This window comes from Phalacrocorax aristotelis, chromosome 3 (assembly GCF_949628215.1).
Source record: "Phalacrocorax aristotelis chromosome 3, bGulAri2.1, whole genome shotgun sequence".
Taxonomy (NCBI): domain Eukaryota; kingdom Metazoa; phylum Chordata; class Aves; order Suliformes; family Phalacrocoracidae; genus Phalacrocorax; species Phalacrocorax aristotelis.
In genome coordinates this window covers 100,098,905-100,116,989 of record NC_134278.1, presented here as the reverse complement: position 1 = coordinate 100,116,989, position 18,085 = coordinate 100,098,905, and the positions used below count along the sequence as shown (strand labels likewise).

Below are 18,085 nucleotides of genomic sequence, written 5' to 3'. Positions count from 1 at the left end.
AGTGCCAATTTTTCAGTAATTGTCAGCCGGACAAACTAAGTTTTTAGAAGTTTTACGAATGAAATCTTTGTGCCACAGCAACCAAGGCACATTACGAACAAAGTTAGCATGTTCTAAGAAGTTGCATACATGGGATATTTTAGGCTTAAAGAGTAACAGAAGTTTAATTTATCAAAGGAAATAATGAAGAGACTTATTTTCTGCTAGAAAGCATTCCAGGAAGTATATTTTTTTTTCCAGAGTATAAACCATACTTTACAAAGCTGCAAGCTAATCTAAGTCAAAAAAGTGATGGGATTACTTTTTTTTTAATGACTATACCTTGCAGTTTTCTACTAAGTTCAAGCTTTTCCTGCTCTAGACGTCTTATTCTCCTCTCATAAGCTTCTGTTGCTAGACTATCCTCCAAAGTTCTTTGAATGCTGGCATCAAGATCCATGGAGGGTGGTCCAGCTGTCAGTCTTAGACAGCTGCGGTCTGAAAGCACACTGGGGGGAAAAAAAAAATTAAACAGTATTGGATTTTACAACAGGCTGTGTTTAAAATAATTTTAAAAAATTATATCAACCAATAGTTGTTTAAATTGTTAATTTATTATACACTCAAATAATACCTCGTAAGTATGTGCTCATTAAAAACTGAATTCATTTTACCTAGCATGACTGATCTCCTCAATGCATTTTTTTTGTTACATAAAAGTGAATGAACCCCTGATCAAAAATTATTATTATGGACAGGCTACATTAGCCAGATAGTGAAAAGCAACAATCTAGATAGATAGGAGGATTACAATAACAGTATATTTAAAAATAATTAATCAAGTTTCCCATATGCTTTAAAGACAACAGTCACCACAAATGGTGTGAAATTATCAAATGACAATTAGGGCATGTACATATCAGAAATGCTGTGGCCCTAATTCTGTGGATACTTATGTACTCATACTACTACTACTTACGCAAACAATCCTTCTGAAGGCTCCAGGATATGTCACATAATCAGCATTTAAGCACATGTGTTTGCAGAAACATAGGCCTGGTTTTTCAACAGTTGTAAACGTTCTTTCTGTATTTATTTATTTATATAAATTATCAAGGAACATACATGGACTTCCTTGTTACTGTTAAATTTAGCAGTAGAGATGAACATGACAAATACCACATTAATACCAAATATTAATACAAGTAATTTTTTAAAAATTTCCATTCAGACTTAGAAGAGTGTCAAAGGACTTGAAATTAAAAAATTTTTAAAGTCCTACAAGCTAAGTTCTCTCTGGGTCCACACATCTGGTCTTAACTTTGTCATATGCAGTTAATTTGATACACTGGCTGAAAACCACCTTTCTCAACAGAACTCCTCTGAACACAGGTGCTGACCTTTAAATTCATGTAAATTTTACCTGCAGAGAGCTCATTCTTTTGGGCAGACAGCATTTTAAATTATGGCCTAGTAATTTCCTCAATAAACCACATTCCTTGGTATCTGTTTGCAGTTGGTTTGAGACAGAAACTTATTATGTAACTATCCTACGGACAATTTCGGTACTCTTGACTTACCAGCTACTTGTATATGTGAAACCCACAAATGGTAAATGATGGCCAGAAAATGCAGTGTGTGATGGTGGAGGCATTGTTTCCTAGAAAAATAATAGGAGAGTTGAGTAAGTAATATCCTACTGGACTTAAAATGTGAAGTGTTAGTGATAATATCATATTAACTATATTCACAGTCATCCCCATCTACAGACCAAATATGAAACGTCATCACCTAAATCTATTTACAATAGCATGCAATATACAAAAATACACCATGGTGGCATAAAAATGCTTTTCTAATTAAAACAGCTGTCGTTGGAGAAGAGCAGAATATTACACATATTAAAAGCCAATTTATTCCTCCTTTTTTCCAAGCTCTTAGCACAAAGAGTACCACCTTTTATTGCCTCCTGTACTCCTCTCTGCTATTTAGGCAGCAGGGCTGCCCGCCTGTAGATTTGCCAACCCCACTTCTGAGCGGGCTATCTCAATTTGAAGTGAACAATAGTCAGACATTTACTAGAAAGAAGTAATACAACAGGGTTTTCTAATCCCATTAGTGCTGTGACCATTTCTTCCTTCATTGCTCCTTTTTCCTGCCACACAAAGAACTACAAACCAAGACAAATCTTTGAGCTTCTCCTCAGGCTAAAATAACCCTGTTGCTGTATTATTCAAACCATTGTAACTTCTAATATTCTTAAATACGCTGTTAAAAGTTTCCTGTTTAACCCCAAGATGCAAGGTTTATGTTGCTATACTAGAGATGGCCTTAAGGGTCATCAAAAGAAATTCCCTAAGATGATGATTATCACACTGAAAGCGCTAAAGGGTTCTAAATTTTAAGAAAAGGTAACATAATAATTAAAAAAAAAAAAAGAAGGAACCAGTTGTACATTTTTACATGTAAACCTCAGCAGGAGAGAACAAGCCTGTATTCAAAGGAAATCCAAAATTACCTTTTCAGTGGTGGTGTCAGCTCTATTACATCACAACCTTGACCTTTTAGCAGACAAAAATGTTCACATCGAAAAAGAGTTCCCAGAATAAAAAGCAACACCAATGGCGTAGCTAGATTGTGTAGGTACACCAAGTATACATTGCTGGGTATTTTGGAAGCTAAGGACAAGGCAAAATTACAAAGCCTTAACTTCCCACTAATTGATAATAGAAGTATAAATTATTACACACTATGGTTAGGGTAAGTAAAATTCTTTACCTCTCCTTTATATTTTATTTTCATATTTCATGGATTCGAGCTTCAAAACTGCCTTTACAAATAACTTTAGAAAGACCAAATGCATAACTGTGATTTTAACAGCCCATATGACGGTTTTCATTTACCACACGATATTTTAGAACCAACATTGTTACTTGTATCTATCGATAGCAATGTAAGATTCTTTAAAATAATTTGTTTCTTTGCTGATTCTTTGGCAGAGATCAAAATACTTATTTCCTGCTACTTGTGTGGATTCAACTGTACGATCATACTGACAACATTATAACTGAATTTATGTCTATCATGCCTATCAGTAAGGCTACTAAACCAGCCAAAAGCTAAAAACCTGCAGAACTTAGGCTGCTTAACAACACTGTTTTGCCCTTTGCATTCATGTGTACTTTTAATGTACTGTTTGAATTTCATTATTATGTATATAATTGTTCCATGGGACCACAGCCTCATTCCAAGTTCAAGCAGAACAACAACAATCATGGCTTTTCAGCATTGCCTTGTATCTTCAGCACTGGGCAGTTCTCATTTGCTGTATGCCATTCAAACCTTGCAAAGAATTTAAGAGGAAAAAAAAAGTCTCATGGCTTAGCTGTGGTACTGACTTCTGTAACAGTAACGCAAGTATGTGAACTTTCCTCACAAGATGCGCATGAAAGATGGCATGGAAAACACCTTCAAGTTACATATAAGAATTTGAGGGGAAGCAATATTAAATACAATGTCTGCTAGTCAAAGCAAAAATGTAAAATATCCTCAGTCATGCTATGCCACAGGCTAGGTTTTTTCAGAGGTGCTAGGTGTGAACCGAAGTGGTAAAACTATAAATTAAACAAAACAAAAAACTACCTTCACATGTTTCAATGAAATGAGGAAACTGAAAATGAAGCTCCAGAAACTAGCATTCAATGGAATTGCTTTTCACCCCCAAAAGTCTAAAGCAAATTAAGACATGAAAAACAGAGTCTGATTCTGAGTCCACTAACTCATCACAGGAGCATTCTGTCTTCACCTGCAGCCCCCTGCTTCTTTGCAATGGGAAAACATTCACATTGCACAGGCACCTTTTGAGTGCCTCAGTTGGGAGATTAGGCTCGAAAAAGGAAAATCCCTGGCCTGGCCAATATTAGAATGTGTGAATATCCTCCAAAAGGTATTTCAGCTTCACAAGCGTGGCTTCACAAAGGCTTGTTACACACAGCATCCATTCCTGCCACCCAGCCGTGATAGCTGTTCCTAGCATCTGAAGACTGTATAAAAAAGTTCTAAGATAAAAATACTTTAGTTGTGAAAGGAGATGGGCAATACCAGATGTAAGTGAGGAAAAACGAAAATAAATTAATAAATAAATGCAAGTTGTCCTATGCAGTTAGACCGATTTGCTTAATTTGCGTATATAAAAATACTCTGAGACCTAATTCTCCACACCACATATGTCTACCACTAGAATTAATCTATTCAAAGTGTTTCCCATGTTTTAATATGCAGTTGGAGGAAAGCGAATGCAAATAATTATCATCCTGCCTACATCAATTCATGTTGCCTATCACTTATCTGCAGATCCAGGAAGCTCAGTGGAACTGAGATGCACAGGCAGTTCAGAAAACAAAAGCAAAAGTGGTGAAAATGCTTCACCTCACATGTAAACAGCAGGTTTCTGCATCTTTCAAATGCAAAACAAACAAACAAAAAAAGCAAACAAAAAAACCCCACCAACAAAAAAAGACAAACCAAAACACTATTTCCAAGGAGATACCACCAGGCCTTCCTCTGACGCTGAGACCTCTCACATCTGTCAAAGACCTTGCTCAAAAGCAGAGAAACACTAAGATCGTTAAAAATCAATAGTTGCAAAGTTTTTTTTAAGCAAAGGCAAAATAATTTCTCTCTCACTGAGACTATTCCTGAAGAAATGGCTGTAACATTTCTCCTAAATTTCCCAAAACTCAAGTCTGAAAACAAGCTGGAAAAATTTCAGTGAGAATGAACTGAATGGAATCTGACAGAGGTATGAGCAATTAGAGTAGAGCACTACAAGAAAATGCATTATGTGAACTTAGTACAAGTATCAACAACACTCTGCTAGAAACACTGTGTCTTGCAGACTACCTATATGTGAATATACTATTCTTTTTAAGACCTGGACACTAAGAACTTCTTACTGCAAATAACAGATGCATGTGTTAGTTCAACATGTGCAAAGTTATAATGAATATACAAAATTGAACCAAAGTTATCCTTACACATGTGTTTCGAGGAACAGCTTCTGAACTATGAACATACTCCCCCCACAGTTCTTCACGCAGAACACAGTGAACGCACTGAAATAAACTTCCATTTACATATATTTTGTTGTAAAGTATACTACAAACGCAGATTTATCAAGATGTTAATTCTATACTTACAGAATTTTTTAAGCAATCATCATCCACATCAAAGTTTGATGTATCAGTGGGGCTGCTGACTTCTGGGATGTAAGGTGCCTCACAGTTTCTAATGTTGTCCCAGTCAATCCCAGCAAAAAATGGATGGTTCTTAAAATCTTCTATCCCATTTTGTCCAAGTCGATGCTCTCTGCTACAAATGAGCCTTCGGATGAGGTCCTTTGCACTTTCAGAGACATCTGTCACTTGAGCAGGAAACTGAAACCTCTCCTTAGAGATTAAAATAAGAGAAAATAGCTTCTTATCACGGAAAAGTTGGGAAAAATCACGCTTCTTAGTGAAAATTACTATGCAGAAAAAGATACGTGCAAATACTCCAGTTCTTAAATATATGCAGTAAGGTTTCTAGGAAAAAGACTTCCCCAAAGGATAGAAACTATTGAAATTTTTATGTCTCCCAGTTTTTCTTCTGTATTTAAATTTCTCTTACACTGTTGGATTCTACAGCTACCTCCATGTGGAAGAACATTTAAGAATCTTCTGCATAAGCCAACCAACAGCTTCCGCCAGAAGACAGTAATGTAAAAGCAGTGATGTAATGTAGCCAAGATTTACTCCACAGAGTGAACTAACAGTCATGTTTCCAAATCCAGATTTTTATTTTTGAACTGCTTTATCCTAAAGCAAAGCCATCTGCAATCCATAACCATAAACTTACTATATGGAAACATATTTTTTATTCTACGTTTATGAACATTAAGAAAATTAGTACATAAAACCTCATTTTTAAATAAGCCTCCAAGTCACCCTATTACTAGTTAAAAATTAGCTTAGAAAGAGAGACAGGAAGTGCACTAACTTTGTGGTTCATTATTTTCCCATAGGTCTCCACCAAGGACTCAGCATAAAAGGGCGTTTCTCCATAAAGCATTTCATACATGCAAACGCCTAGGGACCACCAGTCACACTCGGGCCCATACTTCCCTTTTCCATCTTCCATGGCCTGCAAGATTTCTGGAGAGATGTAGTCTGGTGTTCCAACTGCCACTGAAGACTGGACCTGTAGAAGTTACATTTCCAGGACTAAAATGAACTTCCATCGTTACAGACACCGCTGTTTGTGGCACTGTGCATGTATAGATAAATTTCCCCTAGTGTTCTGGTTATAACAATGGCAACTAAGTACTATAAAAAGGCTTCTAAATTCATAAAGAAATATGTAAGCATCCAAGGCACTACATTAATAGGCATCCCAGTAACATACATTTGCTCAGCTCTTACAAATATTTCATAACAGAGAAAGAGCAAAACTGTCAATTCTTAGCCTTAGAGTTGTTATTAAGTAATTACATAAATTAAATACTCTGGAACATGATTAACACACTGGAATTACATTTGAGTCATACCTACTATATACTGTGCAAGTTTAAATATACTACTAAAACATGATATGCTAATTGTATTTCATCCTGCTTATACTAAAGGTTAAATTTTCAATAAAGATTAGAGTTCAGAGCTCAAAACTGACAGATCCGTAGTTCACCAACACATACCTACTCAGTACTGATAGTGCAGCTCCTCTTTATTTGTTCATGAGTTAACTACATGCACCTAAAAAGCTTTTAATATACAGTAAATCCAAGCAAAGTGCAGTCATATTTTGAACCAAGGTTAGTTACATGCCACTACTACTAAAATGCCATCTCTTTTGACATAAGGCACCTTTTTTCTTTATTAGCACACATTTTAGTAGCTAGCAAAGGACTGAAAAAAAGGTGTTTAGGAATATATCATTGTTTCTAATTTACCGTTCCATCTTCCATCAGTTTCAGACAAGAACCAAAATCTGCTAATCTAATATGTCCATTCATATCCATCAAAATGTTGTCTGGTTTAATATCCCTGCAAATAAAACACATTTCAGAATTAGTACAAAAATGTATTGCATAAGACATAGTCCAAGCATTAACTCTGCAACACCCTTATCATTAAAAACCAGCAGCAGATGAGCAGATGGAACACAATCACTCATCATATGATGAAATTAACACCAGGGACATTTCATGACAGGGGCTGTGGATCCAATCATATAATCCCTGTTAATTTTAGTAAGAATTGTGCGTTCAAATTCCCCCCACCACAGGTAGGTAGGCGAATCTTACCGGCTCAGAACTTTTGTATGTAAAACTTTTAAATCATCTACAGAATTTTAGTGAAGAACTCTCAAGTGGAAGATGCATACTTACACTGGAGCTGTAAAACAACCTCTAAGTTTTACTACAGAACAAAGGCCAATGAAACCCTAGAATAATTAACACATTCTTAGATTTACTGTCTTTCATCAACATTTTTCTCTCAGGTACATCTTAGCTCACTGTGTACATCTGTCATATTTCTGCTGAAATGACAAACAAAGCCATTCTACACGTTGCTGCAGCTTTGCTTGGCCAAATTCTGCAGCTGTCTCATTCAGGTCATGATACACACGGAAAAATTCTTTCTAAGCAGGCAACATAATAAACACTCCTTATTTTGCAAATTTAACTTGATTTTTTTGTCTCGCGTTTTACAGATACTGAAGTATTCTGAATACAGATAAAGTGTATGGCCCCAGTATGCAGCTGACTAGGACGAAAGCATCTATGCTCTCTATATTACAGAATGACAGAATCCCAGGGTGGAAGGGACCTCAGGGATCATCTCGTCCAACCTTTCTAGGAAGAACGCAGTCTAGACAAGGTGGCCCAGCACCCTGTCCAGACGACTCTTAAAGATGTCCAACATGGCCGAGTCAACCACTTCCCTGGGGAGATTATTCCAACGGTTGACTGTCCTCCTGTGAAAAATTTTCCTCTCGTGTCCAACCAGAATCTCCCCAAGAGCAACTTGTCTCCATTCCCCCTTGTCCTCTCCATGTGACTCCTAAAAAGGGAGTCTCCATCTTCTCTGTAGCTATGAGAGGGGCATTTCGTGCTCAACTTGAAAACTAGGTTCAAACTAGGCTCAAACATTGAAATTCCTTTTTGTTAAAGTACAATTACTAGAAATATCCATTAAGCTACAATTAAATACATGACATTATTACAGTCTTATTATAACTTTATTATATTCAAAAGGTAAACTAGGACTGTATGAATGAAGTACTACGAACACTTTCTCATTGAACAGTCATTTATAAGACATAAGATAAAATCCTCAAAACAAATTAAAAACAAGTGAAGCCCTGTCTTTGCTTCATTCCCCTAACAACTTATAAAACAAATGTCAACAATTGCTTTGCAGACAAATTTCAAAATATTCACAAGCTAAGATATTCACATTGTACATGACAGCATGGTCTGGTTGTTTTTTGGGGTTTCTGCAATAAAAATTGAGTTACAAACAATGTTTACTGAGAATTTATAATGGCAAAAAAATTAAAACCACACCTTGAACAATATTACAGAAACAATGGCATGAAGGTGTCACTGTTATATGCTTGGTGACAATTAATATGGTAACGGTATGTTGTGTGAGGAAGAGTACTTTCTGAATGTGCATTACCCAAAGACAAGCAGGCAGTGGCCCATGCTGAAAACAAATTTTAGCCAGCTCCCAAACATGCAAAAACATTTACAAAGTGAAAAGCAAACAATACTTAAGAAATCATACTTTTGCAACTCGCAACTGAGCATAAACACAATTCTTTACAGAAGTAAATCATAAAAATTAACATAGTCCATTCTGCAAGTAACATTCTTCCACTTGATTTTTGCTGACACTGAATATGCCAAAGGATTGCAACCTCCAGATTAAGATAGTTTTATTTATTTTACTTTCATCCACCAAAAATATTCTTTACACATGTTCCCAAATAAAAACAAACAGATGCTATTGAGACCTCGGGAATTACAACTTCAGTTTAAAACACTTTGCCAAAACATGCACCTAAAACTCAAGTTCCTCCTAGAGGCTGGACCTAGTTCAAGCTAAACAAAAACATGAGTCACCCTTGAGGCTTCATTTATCCATGTTCTATCTCTTAATGTATTCCCAAGAGAAATAATAACAATAATAATTATAATAATCATCATCATACCAACCTCCCCCATTCAATCTCACAGAACAGCAGAAAACAAAAAAAATCTCTCTCTGTTGTCAACACTGTGCACACACAAACCTGCAAACAACATTGAAAGCACTCAGAGGAACAAGTATTTCTTGCAAAGTGAAGTTTGTAAGGCTCAGTAATAACTTCATAAGAACAATTTTTATAGTTAAGAAAAAAGAGACCAACTTAATGCATACAAATTCTTTTCAGCTCTTGTAACAGAAGGTATGGGTTATGAACAACTGTTCTGAATTCAACTGAACTACGTCAATAAAAGACAGCTTGAAAGACAAGAATTGCTGGAACCTGCAGAGCAGAGTAGGCTAGAAGGAAAGGGAAAGTTAAGAAAATTACGAGCCCCAGAAGGGAACATCGAAGGGAAGTAATTATTGCGAGTGTAACTGAAGAGTTCGAAGCTGGTTATTATGGGGCAAAATAATATGTCATAAAACCCGCATCTCTACTGAGCCTGCAGTTGTTAGATTCCATTAGAATTATGAATTTTATTCCAGGTTTTTGTTTTGAATGATATTTGGTGACTCTCCTTTAGTGATCAGAACTGATTCTTCTCTGGTTCTAAACAGAGCATGGTCTTCCCTCTTCACACCTACTCCACATTCCCTGGCTTATTCCAATTTCTTCACTGTACAAACTTCTTCCCTCTTCCAACGCTTCCATCTTGGCTGCAGTTCTATTCCTATCATGCCCTGCCTCCCAGACTCACCTCAAAAGCTGATATCTCCATGGCCTATCAAACCCGAATCTCCCCCCCCCTTTTATTTCCTTCTTTCACTCTCAGCTTCTTCACTCCTAAGTCCTAGTCTCCCTGCATGTGCACATCTAACTAATGGTTTTTTTCCTCCCATCTCAGTTCTCAGCAGTCAGTATTTCCCCCAGTCACTTCCCTGATTCCCTTCCCACTCCCACTGTCTCCCTATTCCTCTAATCCTTACTAACCTCTTTCCTCATGTCCAATTTTTGTTCTGTTGCACAGGAATCTTCTCTGGCACCAAGAGAAAGAGCACTGTTAACAACAACGAGCCTCCATACTGTCCTAGTGTCTGTTTAGCAACATCTCCCAAAATTGCAGGGCAAGTCCCTTTATTCTTACAGCTCTGAAACTGCAAACCTACAGCAGAAGAAAACTGAAAAGCATTTAGGGACCGAACTCTGCATATGGTTGTTTGAAACTCATAACAATTGGCATGTTGGGGGGAAAATTATAACCTGAAAATACCTAGGTGGGTGGCAAAAGAATGAAAATATGTCCACGACTCTAGGAAGAGTCTCTCCTGGATTTCAGCAATGCCTCCATATCCCAGAGCAGAAGAATTTCTCACAGGACTTGTAAAAATTATTTTATTAAAATTGATATAGGAAAAGCAATGCATGTTTCTTGATCTTGTTCCTTAAAAAAAGGTGACACTTCCTTTACTAAGGAAAGATAATTCCAGACCAAGTAGGTAAAATCTGGTAAAAGTATTGAATAATGAAAAAGTTTAGTGAATAGACCGCTGGGCTGAACCTCCATAGGTGAGAGTTACTGGGTGACTGTGGGCAAACAATTTCAGCATCACTCAACAATAACGCTGGTGCTCAGCCAGGCAACTAATATCATCTGGCTAGAAGGCTACCGAGCACTAATACCCTAATAAGCCTGTAATTAGTTCACTATAATAAAAGAAAAAGGTGTGCTCACTTGAAATATGAAATAATAATTCCGTTTAAAGAAGTATTTGGAAGCCATTTTATGAACCAGATTTATAGTGGGAACAAGTACTGAATTGGGGGAATTGCTCTGACACCACTGTGCCCTCTGGAGACCCTGAGTTCTGCCAAGTGCCAGACAGTTCAGACCTAACTCTTCAGAGCAGCTTCTGTGGGAAGTCCCACATGCAATGGGTACAGGTTGCCAGAGTTAGACGTAGTACAAATCAAGCCAGTACAAGTTCTTCAGTGTACTCCACAGTGAGTTAAGGGGACACAGGTATACAGCATACTCAAGGAAATACAAGCCTTTTAATGAATTTTTTTGTAGCATTGCCACCTGAGGACACGAACTGAGTGAAGACTGCTGTTCTGCTTTGTTCTGAGTGATATACCAGCATCAAAGGAGCCAGAAGTCTGGACCAAATAAACTTCTTTAGAAACACGTTCTATCCATTTAAACCATGACTCCAACACAAAGTACAGGAGTGCCTTCTATTTTTCTGAGCTGCATTGGCCTTGACTGTAGGAGAAAATCAGTACTGCACAGCAGCTTGGATAAAGTGATGTTCTATGTTTTGCAGGCTTTTGTTATTTGCTTCTGTTCACCTGGAGAATGCTATAGGAATAAACAGTCTGTGTGATACTGGAAACTTAACTTGCACAAAAAATGAGTGTGGAGGCTTATGAAAAAAATTTGAAAAAATCTTGATTAATAATTTTTCATAATGCTTCTTGGTTTGATGTGGGAAGCTGTTCTTCAGATGGCATGTTTACCTGAATGACTTCACTCACCTCTCTTTAAAACAGTTTACTTTCTTAAGCCATAATTAAAACCCAAACATTTTACAAACTAACTGTGTTAATATAAACAACATTCTGAAATGGGACTACAGCAGACATCTGGATTATTGCCATTCATTTTGATGTCTGTTAATGAGCCAGAGTAGAATTTCATTTGTTCAGTAAGACTCAAGAAAAAGTATTCCCTCTGAGACGTGCTAAATCCATAGCACATTCCAGCTGTAAAACAAACTAAAAAGACTTTTTAAATACATGTGAATGTATTTTTTTTTTCCTGGACTCATTTCTGATACTAAACGAAACAGGAATCGTGGGGTCTTGCATATCGAAATTTGGACTAGACAACCTCCTTAAGTTCCTTCCAACTTGAATTATCTGACCATTCTATGGTTTCAAAGTATACCTGTCCCTGAGGCTTATCTATGTCATTCTTTGAATCCTTGAGTCAATGTTATTCAGTTATTTGTGAGACCACATGGAGTTCCTCAGATCTTCAGCTCAGGAAGCAGCAGATTCCAGAAAAATCTGAATTTCATTTCATGGGCAGCCTCATGGAGGCAGCAGACCAGACAAACAGAAAGGAAGATGCATCAAAAATAGAGCGAAATTTAATGCAAGAACTGTAACACAATGATTAAGCAGCAGTCATGTCAAACACTATCAAAGATTATGCCAATGGACCAACTCACAGGCCCACATATTTAAGTTTATGTGATAAAAAGCCTTCTAGCATTAAAGAGTTTGTGACCAGTAGGGATCCCTCTTCTTGGTAAGTGTACAGTAACAACACAGAATGTGCTCGCTTTGGTTATTCATTTGTAATGTATTTATTCTTTTTTTCAAAACAAAAATTATCAGGCAGAAATGGAGGAAAAGGTGAGTCCCTCTCTGTAACTAGTATCAACAAAAGGTGGCCAGATGGTGCAAGGGGACACCACTCAATATCTCCAATATGTCCTCATTGGAATAAACATTTCAGATTCTAATGGACTGTCCTCATGTACACAGCTGAGCTCTTAAAAAAGCACCAGAACTGAAATGACAATAAAGGGGCTTATGTGGTTCTAAATACAACAACTGCAACGTGAGCTACGCCTGAAGAAAGAAATGGACCTGTGTGAAATCCAAGGAGCAATCTGATAGCTGAGCTACCAGTTTATATTATCCCTTTCTTACCCACTGGGCTGATTTGGAGAACAAATTATTTCTAATGTTAACATTAGAAAAGCATGGAATTAATCTTCCTAAACAGGTCACACGCCCCAAGACATGCTGTCCTTGAATAGTAAAGAACAAAGTGAATAGTTTACATTAAAAAAAATACTGTTAGTGTGAAGATTTCACAGAAAGATAATTTAATGCTACCAACGTAAATTAAAATACCAGCAGATGAGAAAAATCTGTTTCAGGTGTAACTACTGGCACAGAGAAACTGATCCAGACAACTTAGTACTAATTGAGGATTTCACAGCACATTATTTTCTCATTATACATGCAAGAGCATTCCCCAAAAATCTAAACCAAAAGGTTAAAAGCAGACATCAGTGGTTATAATTATCCACTCTTACAACAAGAGCTGTTATCCTTTGCCAAGTTACCTACTCTAAAAAAACATAACCAAGATCTTACTGCCAGAACGCCTGGACTTTTTATCCAAAATTCCTTCAGAACACAGGATTATCCTTAGTCAGGACAGAAGTTTGGCAAACTGTTTATTTCACTCCCTTCTGTTGTTTCAGGCAGACTTTCCTACCACACTCCTCACAAAGAAATGCTACATCCATGATTAAAAAAAAAAAATAATTGAGGACATTTGGGTTTGGCAGTATTCCAATGAAAGGAGAAAATTTGGTGCCTGTGAAGTTTTTATTAATGTATTCAGCAATGCCATACTGACAGCCCTTTTAAGATATGCAAAGCAAAGCAGCTGGTGAAATTCCATCAAGAATGTTAGTCAATTGATGCATTTTTTTTGCTCTCCACAGTCAAACCTACAGGCATTGATGTCCAGGAGCTCATTTCTATTTTCCATTACTCTGTACTGGGTTATATCAAAGTTGCCATTTTCTGCCAGCTAAAGTTTATCTGAATTCTAGCGAGAAAAACTAGAAATAGGCTCCATCTGGCAGAAAGACCAATGTGCAATGAGCCAAAATAGATCTGGACAGTCGGCACTTATTCTTTAGTAATTCCAATAAGATAGGCTGCACAAGATAGCAGCATGAGAACACTGGAATATGTTGTACCTCATTAACTGTGCCTCTTATCAAGGCTCTACAGTGCCTTCTCCTAAACAGACACTCCTCCACTTTTGGGTGGAACCCAAAAGTGCATATTTCAATTGAATTCAGAATTATTTAAATAACTTTGATCACAACCTTATTATTTAAATAGCACCCAAACACAGTTGCATCATGTTTATATACTAAACAAAACCTGCTTCAGATAAAGCTGACAAACTAAAGCTTGCAACTGAAGAAGATGTAGTAGCGTTGCATATAGCATTGAAGTCAATAGAAATAGTCAAAGACTAAACACTTTAGGATTTAAACCTTAATAAACAAAGCAATTACATGGAAAAAATAAATTCTATAAACAATCTTATTTTTAAATTACAACAGGAGGTTCAACTTTTCTTTTTATTCCTTAAACGGTATCTTAATACAGTAAAACTCCTTTGTTTTCTAATTAACCCTTGATAATAAATCATTATGCATATGTTGTTCCAGAAACACCCAGTAATTCACCTCTACTAAAAGAAAATCTCGCTACTCATAGCAGCAGGGGATTCATCTAAATCTCATTAAAGTCAGTGGACAGACTCCTATCAATTACTAGGAAACATTAACCAATCCAAGACAATAAATTCTGGATCTGTGATGTAGTCAGTATTTATTGATCAGTGTGTGCAATTTTATATTTTACCATTACACATCCTAACCAAGTTTTATTCTTAGTAGTATTACAAAACTAAATGAAAGACAATACAGAAATCAAGGTTTCACGTACCAGATGCAGTACATGTGCTACATCACATACAGAATCAGGTATTGAATCCAAACTCACTTAGTTTCAGACTATACACTCTGCCAAAGCGTACTTTTTTAATCCCTACTCCAGATTGAGAGAAATAACTTCTGTGTCCACTAAAAATAAGGTAATTACATTCCTCTGTTACTACAAAGAACTCGCACCACAGACTTGAAGTATAGAATGGAAAAAAGACTAAGGCGAATTGTTATCCACACTGAGTGTGGGCAACACAAGAAGTAATGAATTTAAATCCCAATGAAAGATACTTAGATGAGACATTAGAAAACCCTTTCATAATAATGACAGTAGGACACTGGAACAAATTGCTTAGGGAAATTTCACCATCTCCACCACTGTATTTTTTAAGAACTGGTTAGACAAACATCTGTCAAGGGTGGTTTAGCTACAGTTTGATCTTGCCTTGCAGCAAAAGAAAAGTATTAGCTGACCTCTCCAAGTCCTCTCCCAGTCCTTTCCTCTACAGTTCCATACTGTTCTTTAATTTCTGCCACTCAGACAAGTACTCTGGACACAACACAGTATTTACCTTATGGTATCCAATGTTCTTTATGAATTTCAAATGCTAATAAAGGAAATAATAACAAACAACAGGGAATGAGTACATCAGCCAACACATATACATCCTGAGTTTGTTCAGGCACTGATATTCATTCCTGAACACTTGAACCGAGTGCAGTTACTGGCTTATAAATACATGTTCCACCACATCACATTATAAAGTCCTAGAATTAATTTACCTTAGAAAAATGTCTCTCTGTTGCCTTTGTGCATATGTCTTTGCTTTCAGTTAATGGATCTCTCTAATATGATAACAGTTCTCAAACAAGAATAATTATTTTTAAAAGCAGCTTATGTAATTTTTTTTCTTCTTTAAAAAAAAATAGTGTAAGGAGCAATTTGAAAAATTCTTTTTGATAAGTGCTTGGCAGCTACATACTCCCTGTAGCTATTGTCTTTCATCTAAAATGCTAATCAACTGACAGAATCAGGTATCTGTGGAAAAAACCCTCACATCTAGGCTACGTCCCTCACGCAGTATTTTGAAGAGATGTCAGGGCAAAGTCATTTGTGGAGTCTAAGGATTATTTCTATTGTCTTGTCAGTTTTACAGACTAAACCCAGGAACACACTCTGTCATTTTATAACCATTTTTAAATTTAGTACCTTACAATGCTGATTTACAGGTGTCATTTTAAACACCTATGAAATAAAAATAAGAGAGCTGTAGACAATATTAGAAAGCAATTCCTTATGGCAAACAACCATGGGCATAACGGAAAGTCTGATATGCAGTGCATCCTGAAAATGGTAAAAGTTTAAAAAGAAAAAGTTAATTGAATTAGACTGACTACCAAACACTGGAACTATCAAAAACAAAACAAATGAAAAACCCCAAAAATGAACTAGCCTCTTACAGTAAAGCAAGAATATAGAAGGTAGTAACTCTCCCCAAGGAAAATAATAGACACAAAGAATTGAACATTTGAATATTTAATAATGCATTTATCTTGAACAGAGTAGTATTGTTGAATAAAAATTTGTGCATAAAATCATGAGAACCTTGTACTGTAATTTTTTCAGGTAATTTTAATAGTTTCAAATAGCTATTTATGGTGGTCTCTCGGGATGCAAAATATGTGAGGCACAAGCATAAGAGTTTTGAAAGATGTGGAAACAAAAGATATGAGAAACAATAGGAATATTTTTTTTAGAAACAAAAGCCAATTTGAAAAACAAGTATTGGGTTTGAGAAGTCCAAACATCAGCACAGGAAATTAGTAAAAATTTGTAGTAACTGAGTACAAGTTGTAAAACTCAAGAAGGAGACAACGCTCAGGAAATGAAATAAAGACACGTTGTTACCTAACTACAGAACAATATTCTAAAGCTTGGGTGGTACTATGCCATTCATTGATCAAAGTCATTCCAGAATTACGGTTAATTTGAAAAGACTACTCAAAACTCAGCAGGACATGGTGCTTGGCAATCTGCTCTCATTGACCCTGCTCTGAGCAGGGGAGTTGGACTGGTTGATCACAAGAGGTCCCTTCCAACCTCAACCATCCTGTGATCCTGAAATTATGATTAAAGCTGCCTTTTCAAGTATCTCTCAATAAAAACATTCTGGTTACGTTATATCAAAGCTCCACAAATCTAATTCTGAACTGCAGTAACACCAAGACACTGTCTATTTAGTTGTAGCAGCATATAGACTTCAGAGTTCTGCCTCAAGACAGAATGCATCTTTAGCCCTAGTATTAATAATGTGCCCGTTTTTGCACTGGAAATTGTAGTTCATAAAACAAAAATTGGTGAAGTCTTTCTCACAATTCTACAAGAATATGACAGTAAAACACAAAATTGTCATGATCATTTCTTGACATTTAGTAGTAGTCCCACTCACCAAGTTTGTTAAAATGAAAAACTTCCTTTTCCTGCTCTGAAGTCTGACAAACAGAAAGCCCCTATTTATCCCAAAATGCTCAGCAATCAAGGTTAGCCTTCGACGTTGCTGACACTGTTAATAAATGCTGGCAAGATTGGCCTTAAGCCATTAGATAACATACTACATGAGCAGCCATCCAAACAGGTTTTCTCTGCTTAAGAAGTCCTGGCCATCAGAGGAGACTCATCTCCTCATAAGAACGGCTTCAGCACGTAAGTCTACAGTTACAGTAGGGCACAGCCTCCTCCTTGTGTCTCAGAAGTATGGTCACCACCATAGATCTGTTGCCCCAAAGTGGCATCTTTCATTCATATACCAACTTCAAGAAAGTTTACACTTACTGCCAGATAACGTTAAAGGATCAGCTAGCTGGTTTATTCTTTCAAAATGTAACTTCACCATATGGTTTGCCTCTCACATCGGAAGCCCCAGCTACAGTCACAGCTTCCCAAATGTCTCTTGCTTTTCTTAACTGAGAACTCTATCCTCATCCTGACTCCCTAATCAATCATATTGAATCTCACTGTACAATGATTTTGAACTTAAGCAAAGGAAGACAAGAATTTAAAAAACAAACAAACAAAAAAAAAAACCCCAAAAACCCGAACATCAGCAAGGCAAAGTTTATAATAAGACTTCTAGGTGGTAAAATATATATGGAATTTGCTGAAGATGCAAACTAGGCACTGTTCTGGCCTGGACTACTTATCTGAATTTCACATTCCAGTGCACAGATTACTTTTCTCACTGTACTTTCCTTAGCTAAATTATTTGTAAATTTGCAGTAACTGTATGTGTGCTTCTTTATTATTACAAAAGAATATTCTC

The 18,085-nt window shown here is 36.6% G+C and overlaps 1 protein-coding gene across 5 annotated transcripts in view; it reads right to left on the bottom strand.

The window, feature by feature from the left end:
* CDC42BPA (CDC42 binding protein kinase alpha) overlaps positions 1–18,085 on the bottom strand; it is a 188,951-nt gene that overhangs the window by 72,729 nt on the left and 98,137 nt on the right. For all 5 annotated transcript variants that reach the window (XM_075088713.1, XM_075088714.1, XM_075088717.1 and 2 more), the window contains exons 7-11: positions 6,965–7,058; positions 6,016–6,216; positions 5,178–5,426; positions 1,560–1,639; positions 322–488 (exon numbers count right to left, since the gene is read on the bottom strand). In XM_075088713.1, coding sequence (XP_074944814.1) covers positions 322–488; positions 1,560–1,639; positions 5,178–5,426; positions 6,016–6,216; positions 6,965–7,058 — 791 coding nt within the window. The remainder of the gene's footprint in view (positions 1–321; positions 489–1,559; positions 1,640–5,177; positions 5,427–6,015; positions 6,217–6,964; positions 7,059–18,085) is intronic.